This window comes from Mesoplodon bidens, assembly GCF_964165515.1.
Source record: "Mesoplodon bidens genome assembly, chromosome: 19".
In the NCBI taxonomy this organism is placed as follows: Eukaryota; Metazoa; Chordata; class Mammalia; order Artiodactyla; family Ziphiidae; genus Mesoplodon; species Mesoplodon bidens.
The window spans coordinates 54,787,239-54,800,065 of NC_138179.1; the positions used below are offsets into that span (position 1 = coordinate 54,787,239).

Below are 12,827 nucleotides of genomic sequence, written 5' to 3' on the forward strand. Positions count from 1 at the left end.
CCCAGGCGTCCTGGGAAAAGCTCCTCCACCCCAATTGGGGGCACTGAGGCGAGAAGCCTAGGACCCCTCCCAATCTAGCTGAACCTCTGCGCCTCCCACCACGACCCCGAAGCCTCTTCTCCTGACACCCACTTCAGTTGGCAGGGCACCCTCTCCCCCTACCTTTATTTTTAAGCAGAGCCAAAGGCTATCTGTTAGGGGGTGGCAACAAACGCCCACTCTCGTCAGAGCTGCGGGTGGAGAGGCGGGCGGCCAAATAGGACCCCTTTTGTACCACCCGGGCTTAGTCGGCCCAGGGCCAGACAAACCTGGCGCTGGCCCTGAGGGAGGGAGGGCCGGCCTAGGGGGTGCGGGGAGGAAAGGGGCTGGGTCCCAACACAAACACTCGTTTTCATATTATAAAGACATTTATTTAATCTATGAAAATAATGTACAATAAATACTTTTCCCTTTTCCTATTATTAAAGAATTTTAATAAATAATCTACGATCTAAAACTTAAAAAAAAAGAGGAAAATAGGTTCCTCTAGCTCCTTTTAAGAAAGCACACCCCTGCCCCCGCGCCAGAGTTTAATTATTCCTGAGATTTCGTTGGAAGGACTCTACCAAACGGATTTTTTCTGTGTGATTTTTAAAAGACGCCCGAGTGCCCAATATTTTAAAGAGAGAAGAAAGGAAGTGGATTAAACGGTAATTCAATAATACCTGAATTTTAGCAAAACACATAAAGAAGTCTACACGGCTTGGGGAGGGGGATCCTCGGCAGCCGAGGGGGGCGGGGGTCGAGGGCCGGGAGGAGGAAGCGGGTTATCAGGAGAACTGCAGGTCGATGGCACAGAGGGTGCTGGTGAAGAAGTCCAGCTCTTCCTCGGAGAAGGGAACCGGGCTGTCGAGCGAGCCCTGGAGGCTGGGGGAGAGGCCTCCGGACAGCTGGAGACAGGAGTCGGCCGCGAAGAAGCTGAGGTCGGGCAGGAAAGGTGAATCCTGCCGCTCCGGGAAGGCGTCTTCTGGCAACGGCTCCGACCGCAGCGCGCCGTCCGGCCTCCGCGCGCCCGCGTCCTCCACGCGAGCTGCCAAAGGCCGGGGGCCCGAGGCGCTCGGAGGCCCCGGCGCGACCTCAGGCGGGTGACAGCAGGCTTCCCGCGCCGCCTGCGAGGCGGTGGGGCGGCCCGGGCTGGTCACGGGCTCCTCGGCGGGCTCGCCGGTGTCCTTCGGTGCGCCGGGGCAGGCTGGCTCCCCGTCGGGCGGCTCTCGGTGCTGCGTCTGCCGCTTGTGCTTCATGCGCCTATTCTGGAACCACACTTTGACCTGCCTCTCGGTGAGGTCCAGCAGGGCCGCTATCTCCACGCGGCGCGGCCGGCACAGGTACTTGTTAAAGTGGAATTCCTTCTCCAGCTCCAGCAGCTGCGTGTTGGTGTAAGCAGTGCGCAGCCTGCGCGCCCCGCCGCCCGCGGCCTCCTGCAGGCCCGGCCCATCTGCAGGGAAAGCGGGCTGGGCGTCAACGCGGGCCGTGTCCTTAACCCAACCTCGACTTGGTTGAAATAAAGACTACCCCATCAGCCCAAAACAATATCAGCAGCACCCCCCGCCCTGACCGCTTACCAAAGCGGCTCCCTCCCAAGGCCCTTGCCTTCTTTCCCGTTCCTGTCTCGCCTCCAGACTCGGCCCGGGTCAGGGCACAGCATTCAGAGAGCCGCCCACGAGCCACGCATGGGGTAGGAAGCGGTTCCCTTTCTCCCCCAGAACCTCAGAGCCCCCTCCCAGGTCCTCTGAGTGGACCCCTAATTTCGGCACTTTCCACCTCAGCCTGGGGAGAGGGTTCATAAAGAAAGGTTGTTCCTCACCTTCCCTCCCTAGCTCCCTAGGTCTCAAATTCCCCCTCTTTTCCTAGAGCTGGGGTAGATGGGACCGAATCTTTTCCTGCCTCCAGATTCGACCCCAGCCAACAACACTCCTCCACACAGATAAAGGTGAAACCTCAATCAAAAGCTTTTCTTCTAGCAGAAAAAAAATGCTCTTCCCCAACCAGCTTCCAAAATCTGCTGTAGAAAGAAAAAAAAAAAAAAGTGCAGGCAGCGGCCAGGCCTGAACCCCAGCGGTCTTTTCTGCTTCCTCGTCCCTGGAATCGACGGGGGCAAGGCACCCCAACAGGCTCGCCAGCTTTTCTCCCTCCCCCATCGCTCCTTCTCCCCGCTTTCTTTCTAGCTGCCCCTCACCCCATCCCTACCGCGCTTACCGACCTGCGGGCGATCCGACCCCGGAGGCCGGGACGGAGGAGGCGGCCGGGGGAGACGTGGCGGATTGGCTGGGTTTCTTGGCGGATTTCTTCTCTTTCATCCAGGGGAACTCAGGGGCCAGGGGGGCGGCGGGGAACGGCGGCGGCGGCGGAGCGGGCCCATCTTCAGCTCGCTTTTGGCTCCCGGGTCTCTGAAGGGTGGAGGCGCCGGGCTGGAGGCTGGGGAAGGTTTGCTCGAAAGGAGGAGGAGGAGGAGGAATTAATGTCGACTCCTTGATTGATGAAGTTTGAAATGTCTCCAAGACAGCGGGGAAGGAAGTCAGACACTCGGCGAGCGATGGCTGGCTGTTTATAAACCCAATCTCCCTCTCAAATTCAAAATTCATGGCTTTCAATGGTGGGGGAGGGGGCCTGCTGGGGGGGCGTCAGGAGGGAGGATCGGAAGGGACCCCCCCTCCTGCCCCCCCCCAGGTCTGTGTGATGGAGCGATTTTGGGAGGGGAAGATTTTGCTTTTTTTTTTTTAATTTTGGGCCTTTATAATTGTATATTGCTGATAAATACAAGCGTATGGGGACTCTCTCTATTAAACCCAGGACTCCGGCGAAATTGCAGGGAATTCATGGTCACGGGACCGGCCTTGGCCAATCGCTTGTCTGGGCCTGGTGGAAAACAGAGAGCGTTATTTGCTTTAATTGATTCAAAAACCCTAGAGGACCATGACCTGGACACCATGAGCCCCCCAGTCCTACACTCCCTCTCCCCATGCCTCCCTTTCTCCAGAAAAGCTAAAGGAACCTTTTCCTCATCCCCTTCAGAGGATGGGAGGTTCTGGAATCACAGGAAACAAGAGAACCTAAGGGAGAAATCGTCCTCTTCTGCAAATATTTTTAGTAGAGTAAATTAAAGCTTTCTTTACAAGGCCAGCAGCATTCTCTTCCCCTCCTCTCCCCCCAAAAGGAAGCTGAGTGAGGATCTCAATGTGAGAGGAAGAGTTAGTAAAAAGAGGCTTTCGCCTTTGGGAAAGGTGGGTGTTACCGTGCAGTAAGGAAGAGATTTGCACGCATCAGCAGCATCCCCCACCCACCCCCCAAAAGCAACAGATAAATCTTGGGAAATCGACAAGCACCCCTAGGCTGACACAGAGGGGTGAGAGAGATAGTGAGGGGCCCTTTTGCACCTCTGGCCTACATAGCTCTGTGGTCTCAGTTGCCTTCTCTGCCCAGCGTTTGCAGCACTACCCCTGCCCCTATGTCTACCTGCCTCCTCACCTGGAGGCATGTGCACTCCTCTATGACACCCCCAACAGACAGGGTCTAAGATGCATATGCACCCACCCACTCAAGCCTCAAGCCTGTATCTGCATCTATATCCAGCAACAGGAACAAGAACCAAGGTAGCCACCGATGTAACTTAGAGAACTCACAAACCTCAGGTCAATGTATGTATGGGCTGGAGGTGGGGCTTTTCCCCCTAGGAATCCCCCTGCCATTTTTGCCATTGTATTAATTAATATCCCTGACAAGGTGGAATTCCCTGAACATTGAGGGGGTGAAACAATAATGACCACTGAGATGATATTCCATTTCTGGCCCCTGGAGGGAATTGTTGTTTATTTCTTTTCAAAGGATCAAGATAGTATGAATTTAGGGAGTGCTGTAATTTACTGGAGGGAAGGGATACAAGACTTAGGGCCCCAAGCAATCGGTGGGAAACTAGATCTCAAAACAGAAAATGAAAAGTCGATCTGGGGTAAAATTTTTAAATACGTGGGTCAGAGGGACCGAGAGGAGATGAGGCGATCAATCTTAGCCCCCTGACAGCTCCCTCGGATGGCATCAAAGAATTTGGCTCTTTGGGAAAGCAGAGGGAACAGCCGAAATTCCACATCCCTTTAAAAGGCCTGGGGATGGGGGGTGTTAGCAAAAGAGAAGGGTGATTCTGGGAGAGCAGGGAAACAGATGGGAAATGGGGACAGAGGAAGGGCGCTGGGTTGGGTGGAAAGTTTGTCTGGAGAACTCCCACGGCTCTGGCCTCCCCTCCCCCTCCTTGCTTGCTGCCTCCTAGCAAGGAGAAGGCTGGTTAGCAGAGAAATGGCAACTCGGCCGGGAGCTGGAACTAGAAACTTTCTGTCAGTGTAACAGACACGATCTGGGTGGTGGTGAGTATTCATCCGCGTGGGTGGTGGGTGGTGGTGAGTATTCATCCACGTGGGTGGTGGGTGGGGGTGAGTATTCATCCGCGTGGGTGGTGGGTGAGTAAAAAAAGACAGAGAAATCTGAGGAAAAGGGTGGGGTGGAGGAGAGCCAGGAGGAAAAAAGGGGAGCTGGAGGCGAGGGCTGCAGGGCAGGGGGTGGCAAGCTCTGGAGGGTTCAGATCCAAGAGAGCTGGTCCGAAAAACTGGGCAAACTCGCCAGAGACGGTTAGTTGTGTCCAACTCAGCTCCAAATAAAGTAATTTTTGCTACTTGGAGGAGGGGATGGGGGTGGGAGTGGGGAGTAGGCAGAGAAGAATCTGAAGAGTAGCTGTCTGGAAGTCATGCAGTGAGGCCTGAGAGGGCTCTCCCTCCGGCCACCCCCTTGAAAAGCCCTGCAAGTTTTTTCACAGCCTCCCCAGCTGGCTGCAGGGTTGAGCGCTTCTCTCCGCAACAACTCCGGCTGTCCCTGCAGGAAATACGGCTCTCTCTAACCCTGCTGACAGATTTTATGGCCAGATTAGAGAACAGCAGAAAACTTGGGTGTTAAAAGGGACCAAGAGAACCTTCCTTCCCCGAGACACCGCTTCCCTGCCCCCTTGTTGTGCTGTGAATCTTACAGCACAGATATTTCCCCCTTGACCAGATATTTTCCCCTTCCCCCTGCTTAGCTAGGGCCTGAAATACCTCAGAGGGAAGGGTAGGGGACACCAAGCCAAGGCAGCCCTTATTTTTCTTGTTTGCAATTACAATTTCAAGCCAAAGCTCTGTTTTTCAAACTTGAGCTAAACTCTCTGACTTGGCCTGCCTCTCTCCTGCTAGATAAATAATCTATCCCCTCTACCCCCGGAGCCAAACATGGCTCTTCATCTAGTTACATCATTCAGAAAATGTTACTCAGGGAAGAGGAAGAGAGAGAGAAAGACAGACAGAAAGAAAAACCCTTGAGCATTATTTGATCCCAATCAAACTTTGCACGCTCTTATGCCTTTAAATTATAGCCTGACCCAATGCTAAATTGCTTGCTGCTTAGGTGAGCCTAGTCCAGTTAAAATCCTACTTGGTGGCGGTGGGGGGGGGAGTGTAGAATTCAGGTTGCTTTTTTATTGTTATTTATTGTTGCATAAAGACTGTAATTACTAACCTTGGACTGCCAGGATGCAACATAAAAATGAAAATCAGCTCTCGCTTTAAGGCTGAGGGCCTGGAACGATTCTCACCGACACGCCCCCCCCCATCACTATCAACAAATATATGCTCCTAATTAAGCAATGTGGGCGCATCGCGTACAAGTAGAATTATGCAACTCTTCAGCAAGCAGCCATCGCTTCTCTTTCAACGAATTAGCTCCATATTTCAGCCACCCTGTCTCCTCGCTCTTATCGGCTCCAGCAATGCGGCAGTGACATTTCATCTTTGACAGACTCTCTCTATCCTCGCTCCAATGTGATAAAAGTTTTATGGAACCACGACTAAGAAATGAAGTTTTCCCAAGGATCGTGGAAACAGAGCAGCACATTAGCCTGGGGACCATTTTATTTACGCTTGGATCCAACAGCTTCTCCTACCCTTTTCCTCTCCCCTTTCCCTGGCAGTGGAAATCAAACATGCCTCCTCTCCCTTCGCCCTGAGTTTTATTTAGTGATTTAATTTCACTTTAGTTTTAAGGTTTGACCTTAGAAGTCTAGGCCTCAGATTTTTTTTTTTAGATTAATCATTTTCCTTTGTTTTCATTTTAGACCCAATGGTGGTTGGGCTTCGGGTCACGTGACGACTTCTTTGTCGCTCCGGAAGAGAACTGTGAAGTTTAGGTTGCGTGTAAGAAGCAGTAATGGGCCAGGTTTTTGTTGTTGTCCATGGGGTGGCGGGGGGGGGGGTGGAGGGGGTGGGGGGGCGGTGAGGAAGTTGTGGCCAAAGAAGCAAAAAGACAAAAGACCAATCAATGAGAAAAACTGAGAGGCAAAGAAGCCAAACAGAAAGATGGAGAGGGAGCGCCCAAGTCTCCTTTCCCCCCAAACTTGTTACTTAAATCTTAGCTAAAGAACTTGGCAGAATGCTCCAAGCTTGTGTGAGAAAAACCAAATAAACCTGAGACACAGATGGGGGAGGTAGGGGCCTGAGCAGTGGACTAAAAAGGCCAGGACAGGGTCTTCACCATTCTTCCCTTGAGGGAAATCTGGCAGTCAGCAGCCTGCTGCTCTGCTATCTAAATTGGACCACCAGGACAAGATAAAATTGATAACAGAAAGTTTATTCAAGAATTGTTTGACAGACAACCCTTTTAAGTAAGGAAAAAAGTAACTACAGAAGAACAAAGAAAGTTCCAAGAGGGAATTAACTCTAATTCTACAAATTCAGGACTATACAGTGACAATTAGGAGCTGAGTTCATGCCTTTTAGAACTAATTACACTTGCTCATAAGTACGAGTTTAACATAAATCTACAGCTCTTTTCTAGAGTACAATATAACTAAAATAGCTGGTTTTACATGACAGGGAACACAACAGCCTTTATAACAAGTAAATACTAAAAAAAGTACAATTTTTTCCTTTTTCCTCATATAAATACATAATGTAGGGGGATAAATAATACAAAAAGGAAAATATTTTAACAGGCTATAACCAATAAATATATATGAAAATGTTCACTAGAACACACACTTTTTGAGCAATGCTGGACTCCTGCAGGCCCAGGCATCTCTCACAGTTGTTTTTATATCCATTAAAATGTAAACTCTAAGTGCAACAAAAGTGTCCTGTCCCGGTTGAGCAAGGCACACAGGCCCAGCTGCAGACCCCGCCTGGGACAGACAGTTTGTTAAAATATACCCTGTTTTCACGTTAAGTCAAGAGAGCAACGGAAGAAAAGAAAAGTGTAGAACCTCGCGTCACCGACTGCTTTCTGTGGAGAGAGGGGGATGGACCTGGAGCTGAGATGCGAAGCAGCAGAATGGGCAAAACTTCAGTCCTGACAACTTGCCTGCCCTCACCTCCCAGCTTTGCCATAAAAGAAAAATATATATATATATATATTTATAATATAGACAGCTCTGACTTTCAGGATCTCTCACCATCCCTGAGCCCTCTGAAGACTGTAATTGATGGGGGCGGGGTATAGACATTAATGTCCTAGAGCAGGAAAAGTGTGGGACTAGAAATGGAGGGAGTGCCCAATCAACCTCAAATCGATTTGACAGAAATTTGAGGATTCAGGGAAGTGGGAGGGGTACGTGCTTTGTGCCCTTGATTTTGAAATGTGTTTAAATTTTTCTTTTTTAAAAAAGGAGAATTGCCAGGAAAAAAAAAATCAAGATTTGGGGGAATTACCCAACGTAGACGGAAGGTAAGTTGGTTGGTTGGCTGGTGATGGCCTAGCCATCTTGTCTGTTTTTTAAAATGTGCTTCTCTGCCTTGTTTCCCTATCTCCTCTTTCTCTACCCCACTCTCGAGGGTGGAATTCCAACTGGGTATTGCTGGAGGCCTAGGATTGATAGGGGCATCTCCAATCTGCTGTAGATTCCTTTCCAGTGGGTTGGCAGGCAGACTTAACAAGAGCTGCAGGACTTAAAAAGCAACTTCTCAGGCCAGGAGAAGGGGAAGGAACTCCAGGCCCTTTCTTCCCGGGAAGCCTGGCTGCCACCTCCCTGCCTCCTCTTTCAGACCTCCAGGCTGTCCCGCAGAACTCCACGGCCCCCACCCTTCCTGGGTCTCCCGCACCCCAGGACCGGCCCCTCAGCCCTCCCTCTCCCATCACAGGTGTGTTAACTTGGGCGCTTCTTGGATTCTACCCTGAGGAGGAGGCGCATGGTGAGAGGAGAGGTCTGTGTAGGTGGGGTGGGGGTCGCAGGGTCCGTGGTGCTGGCTGGGGGCCATAGGAGGCGCCCCGTTGTAGTCCAGGTTCCCCGAGGGGTGGTGGGAAAGGTGGCTGAGGCCGTAGAGGGAGGGGCCGGCAGGGGGCGGCAGCGGATCCGCGTAGCCGCCCCCGCCCACGTACACCGGGCTACCCTGCATGGTGGGCGTCCCGTAGGCGCCCCCGTTGGCTTGGAGGACATGAGGCTCATAATCGGGCGCCGGGGTCGGGGGGTACTTCTGAGGGGCGCCGCAGCCTTTGAGAGGGGGCTGGTAGTTGGAGGGCAGCGCATAGGCATTCTGGTGGGCTTTGCCGAAGGCGGGCGGGGACGGGCTCTCGTAGCTGGGGGTCATGGAATGCAAGGCGTTCATGAAGCCGGCGGTGGACTGCATGGGCTGCGGGGGGCTGCCAGCGGGGGAGGGGCCCCCCGAAGACGAGGCCAGGCCCTTGGCCTTCTGGTCCTTCTTGTACTTCATGCGCCGGTTCTGGAACCAGATCTTGATTTGCCGCTCGCTGAGGTTCAGCAGGTTGGCCATCTCCACGCGGCGCGGCCGGCACAGGTAGCGGTTGAAGTGGAACTCCTTCTCCAGCTCCACCAGCTGCGCGCTAGTGTACGCCGTCCGCGCCCGTTTGGACGCCGCCGACCCAGGGGGGCTCTTGTCCCCTCCCCCGCCGCCGCCACTGCCTCCTCCGCCGCCGCCGCCGCCGCCGCCGCCGCCGCAGCCCTCTGCTGGATCCGAGGGGGAGGGGTGGGAAGGGGAGAAAATGAAATAAAAGATAATTACTGAACACGCCGAAATTGAATGCATCGTTTCTTAATAAATCCAGGCCTGGACTCGGAGCACCCGCCGCCCTCCCCTTCGCGTCCCCGCCTCCTCCTCTCCACTGCCCCCCCACCCGCCCGTCGCATTAGCGGACACTCTATAATAGTGGCATTTATTAAGAGACCTGTTCGCCTCTCGCTGCCCCAGCTTATGAAAATTTGATCATGTCACGCAGACAGAGCCGCATGGTCATTTATTTAGGGCTGGATTTTCTCGCGCACGCTTCCACCCCCTTATCCCCAGTTCCAGGTGTGGAAGACACTCCTCCCACCCCCACCCCGCCCGGTCCTGTGGACCCGGCAGGTGCCTGAGGAGAATCCCGGGGGGAGTCTGGACATTCTGGGCAGGGCGCGGAAATGTGGGGCGAGGAGGCTGTAGTGCCTGGAGGCCGGGACCCCGGGCCGCCCGAGCGACTGTGATTAATGCCCACAGTAATCATCCTTAATAATAATCAATCGTTGACGACTCTGCGTCTGCTGGCAGCGTCTGACTCTGCGGCCTTGCGAAGGGCTGAGGCCGAGCACCTGGACTTCTGGACCTCTCAGAAGCTCAGGTGGAGGGGGCTGGAGGGAGAGGGTGTTGGCGGGGTCAGGGGTCATCAGGTGGTCGGGGGTACGGGGAAATGCGCCGCTAACGCCGCCACCTGATATTGTTCCCAGGCCGCCGCCTGGGCGCCTAGGGGCTGGTGCTAGAATAACAGTGACATTCCTGGCCCGGACAAACGCTGACGACGAGGAAGCCAGAGAGCCGGTACCTGTGCCGGGGGAGATGTTTTTCAGCTTGGACGTTTGCCTCGACTCTTTCATCCAGGGGAATATCTGTTTGGTGAGGGTAGAGTTGGAGCCGGGACCGCACTTTGGGGGGCCGCTTTTGCTGGGGCCGCCCCCGTTACTGCTGTTGCTAGTGGTACTGGTGGGTGCAGCGCTGGGCGGGGGTGAGCCGGGCGGGGCGGGCAGGGGCTCGGGGGCCAGGCCGGGCCTCATGCAGCTGCCGTTGAGCTCCTTGCTCTTGGCGTGCGGGGCGGCGTTGCCCAGGGACTGCAGCGAGCACGCTGAGCGCTGGTAGTCACCCTCCAGGTGCGTGGCGGCCTGGAAGGGGGGTTGAGGGGGACCGTCGTAGCCGAAGCCATTGCTGCCAGGGTACGAGGAGTAGCCTCCGAAGAGTGCGGCCGCAGCGTTGTCGTAGTAGGTGGCTTTCTGCATCGCTGGGCGAGGCCCGGGCGGTGGGTGGCAACTTGCAAGGGCCTGATACCCTCACGACCGGACATTGGCACCCCTGGGGTCACGTGGCTCGTCGGACCCCCCTCCCCTTTCTGCCCCCCTCCTCCCGGGGTCTGTTCGTAGCGGTTGACCTGCGGGGTGAGAGAAGAGACACAGGGGGGGAAGAGGACTGGGGCTCAAATCCATCTTAGGAACTGAAAAGGGAACTGACATCAATAGGGTTTTTCTTCTCCCCCACCCAACATCTTCACAGCAGATGCTGAGGCCACTTCCTTGACCTGAAATGGATTTTTCTTATTGCAACGCTTTAATTTTAAAAGAAAAAGCCCACCAGTTTTCATTTCCACTCAAAAAATAAGGACTCTACGCCTTTGGGGACTGTCTAGATACAGAATCTTACTATTGCAAGGGACATTGCTTCTCTCCTGCCTGCACACTAGCCCCTGACCTCTCCTCTTCCCTCTCTCTACACCACCCCCCCAATCTGGGATAGGTGTGTGGTGGGGGGGTTGCAGACTCCACAATAAAAGCATCATCAACACTGTCCTCTGAGCTGAGAGGCCTCCTGTCTTTGCCTCCATCTAGGTTCCTTTCATCCAGAGTCTAGCCTGGAGAAAAAACTGAGTATCTCTGAAAGAGGCAGGAGGGAGAAGCAAGTTGAGCAGGGAACCTTCTGGTGTGAGGGATACTCTCCTTCCCCTCCCACCTCACGAAGACTGCAGCCTGACCTAGAAACTTCCTGAAGATTTTTAAGCTGCAGAGCCAGTGGCACTGAGCCTCCTCCATGGCCTTGCTGCAGGTACCAGCACCTCCAGTCTGAGTCTATTCTAGCCAAGTCTGGGACCCCACAGCCATCAGCCCCCATGGGGCCCCCAAATGGAACAGGATTGTTTTCCTGGCGGGGCTGGTTGGTGCTGTGACCATTTGGCCCAGGTCTCCCCCCACCCTCTTTTTTTTTTCATCAGGCTTAATTTTTTCCCCACCCTTTTCTTGACAGTCTGTTTCCTTTGATTTTTCTAAAGAAGACAAGAAGAAAGAAACTGGATAACTGCTGGACTTTTCTACTGAGAGATGGGAAAGTGCTTTCTAAAACAAAAATTTTCCCTAGGAAAAAAGAAAGTAAACAAAGCAATTTGAACAGTATTATTCTCTGGGTTGGAAACTGGGTGCCCCTGTTTACTGAAGTTCTCTGAGGCCAAAAAAAAATGATTATTTTAATGCAGGCTTTTAAAAGTGTGCTGGAAAAATAAAGGTTCAAGCTGTCATAGGATTTTGTGTATTTCTTCTGAAACTTCTGACTGCATCCCCCCATCTATCTTCCCAACCCCTCACCATCACTTTTCATAAAATCTTCAGACTGACCCTCTCTTCTGACATATGAGTTTGGACTACTTAAATCTCATTCAGCCCAGCTGGTCAACTCCAGAGAATACTAAAAATAGGAAAATAAAACAAAAAGGAGTGCAGGTGAAGGAAATCCCTCCCACACATAAACCCCCTTCTTAATGGCACAGATTTATACTCAAAAGGGAGCCGGGTAGCCCTGAGTTCTGATTGGGTTCTGGGAAGAATTTGTTTCTGGGAAACACGCATCGGTCTGCAAAGCAGCAGGTCCTTCCAGGGAGGAGAACTGGAGTTCAATTGACCAGGCCGACCCAACTCCTTTATTATTATTACCATTAGCCTCTGATGATTTAACCAAAATTAGCTTCGGAGCAGCCCTGGATGAAGGGGGAATTAATTAACAGGCATCAGTTTGTTATTAATAGGAGAATGAAATAAAACTGTTGGAGGGGGTTGGCTGGCTGGGCCCTGGCTTTATTTAGTCTAAATGATTGTTACAGCAGTAATGATGATGATGATGATGATGGTGATGATAAAACAATAATTTGACTAGACGCCTGGGGCTGAAATTCCTGTCGCTCCCCCTGCAATAAACTCGCAAACCATCGCAGGACGGAGGCCAGGAGAGTGTGGGAAGCAAGAAGCCAGAGACGTGATAGGAAAGAATGGAGACTCCGCTGGCGGCGAGAAAGGGCTGGGAAGGTTTGCGGACAGAGTTAGCCCCTGGCTGCCGCCGCCGGGCTGTCTCGGCTGCTGCTGCCGCGGTGGCTGGCGATGAGCTATGTTGTCCCAAGGAGGCGAAGAGAAAGCGTTCAGGACATGGAAACGGTTAGCAGCGGCCAGGTTCCAAGCACACCCGGCCGAGGGCCGAGCCCTAGAGCGGCAGCAAGTTTGGGCGCTGGAGGTAACCGAATTAAAAGGCATCTTAGCAACTCCGCACCGGGACTTTGCCGGGCCGGACTCGGCTGGAGGGCGCAGAGGCCTGGCGGATGGGACAGTGAGAAGAGGGAAAGGTGCCGAGGGCATCGGAGATCTGGGGATCCAGGAAAACGGGGGGTGGGGAGCAGCTCTACCAAGCCAAACATGTCTATTTCCCTTGCCTCCATGTTGGAAAAATCCAGGCTCCATATGGCTTCTCGGGAGAAAGGGAGGGAGGGAAGGA

At 53.3% G+C, this 12,827-nt stretch overlaps 2 protein-coding genes and 1 long non-coding RNA gene across 11 annotated transcripts; 1 reads left to right on the forward strand and 2 right to left on the reverse strand.

Moving 5' to 3' along the window:
* Positions 1–436: 436 nt before the first annotated feature.
* On the reverse strand, positions 437–3,493 carry HOXB2 (homeobox B2). Its single transcript, XM_081218592.1, has 2 exons — positions 2,240–3,493; positions 437–1,474 (listed from the first exon to the last, which is right to left on the reverse strand). The coding sequence occupies exons 1-2, from the start codon at positions 2,619–2,621 to the stop codon at positions 810–812; spliced, it is 1,047 nt and encodes a 348-aa protein (XP_081074718.1). The 5' UTR covers positions 2,622–3,493; the 3' UTR covers positions 437–809.
* On the forward strand, positions 1,513–11,713 carry LOC308607005. 9 transcript variants are annotated; one of them, XR_014013934.1, is made up of 6 exons: positions 3,546–4,394; positions 6,167–6,245; positions 7,712–7,770; positions 8,184–8,246; positions 10,907–11,120; positions 11,319–11,713. It is a non-coding gene; the product is annotated as an uncharacterized lncRNA (long non-coding RNA). The 9 variants fall into 9 exon arrangements; XR_014013932.1 differs by lacking the exons at positions 3,546–4,394; positions 10,907–11,120; positions 11,319–11,713 and adding exons at positions 1,513–1,714; positions 8,773–8,858 and having other exon boundaries at positions 8,184–8,234; XR_014013933.1 differs by having other exon boundaries at positions 10,907–11,713.
* LOC308607003 (homeobox protein Hox-B3) lies at positions 8,178–10,417 on the reverse strand (the record flags this gene model as incomplete). The annotated part of the gene is made up of 2 exons (XM_081218591.1): positions 9,856–10,417; positions 8,178–9,007 (listed from the first exon to the last, which is right to left on the reverse strand). The coding sequence occupies exons 1-2, from the start codon at positions 10,301–10,303 to the stop codon at positions 8,178–8,180; spliced, it is 1,278 nt and encodes a 425-aa protein (XP_081074717.1). The 5' UTR covers positions 10,304–10,417.
* Positions 11,714–12,827: the final 1,114 nt, after the last annotated feature.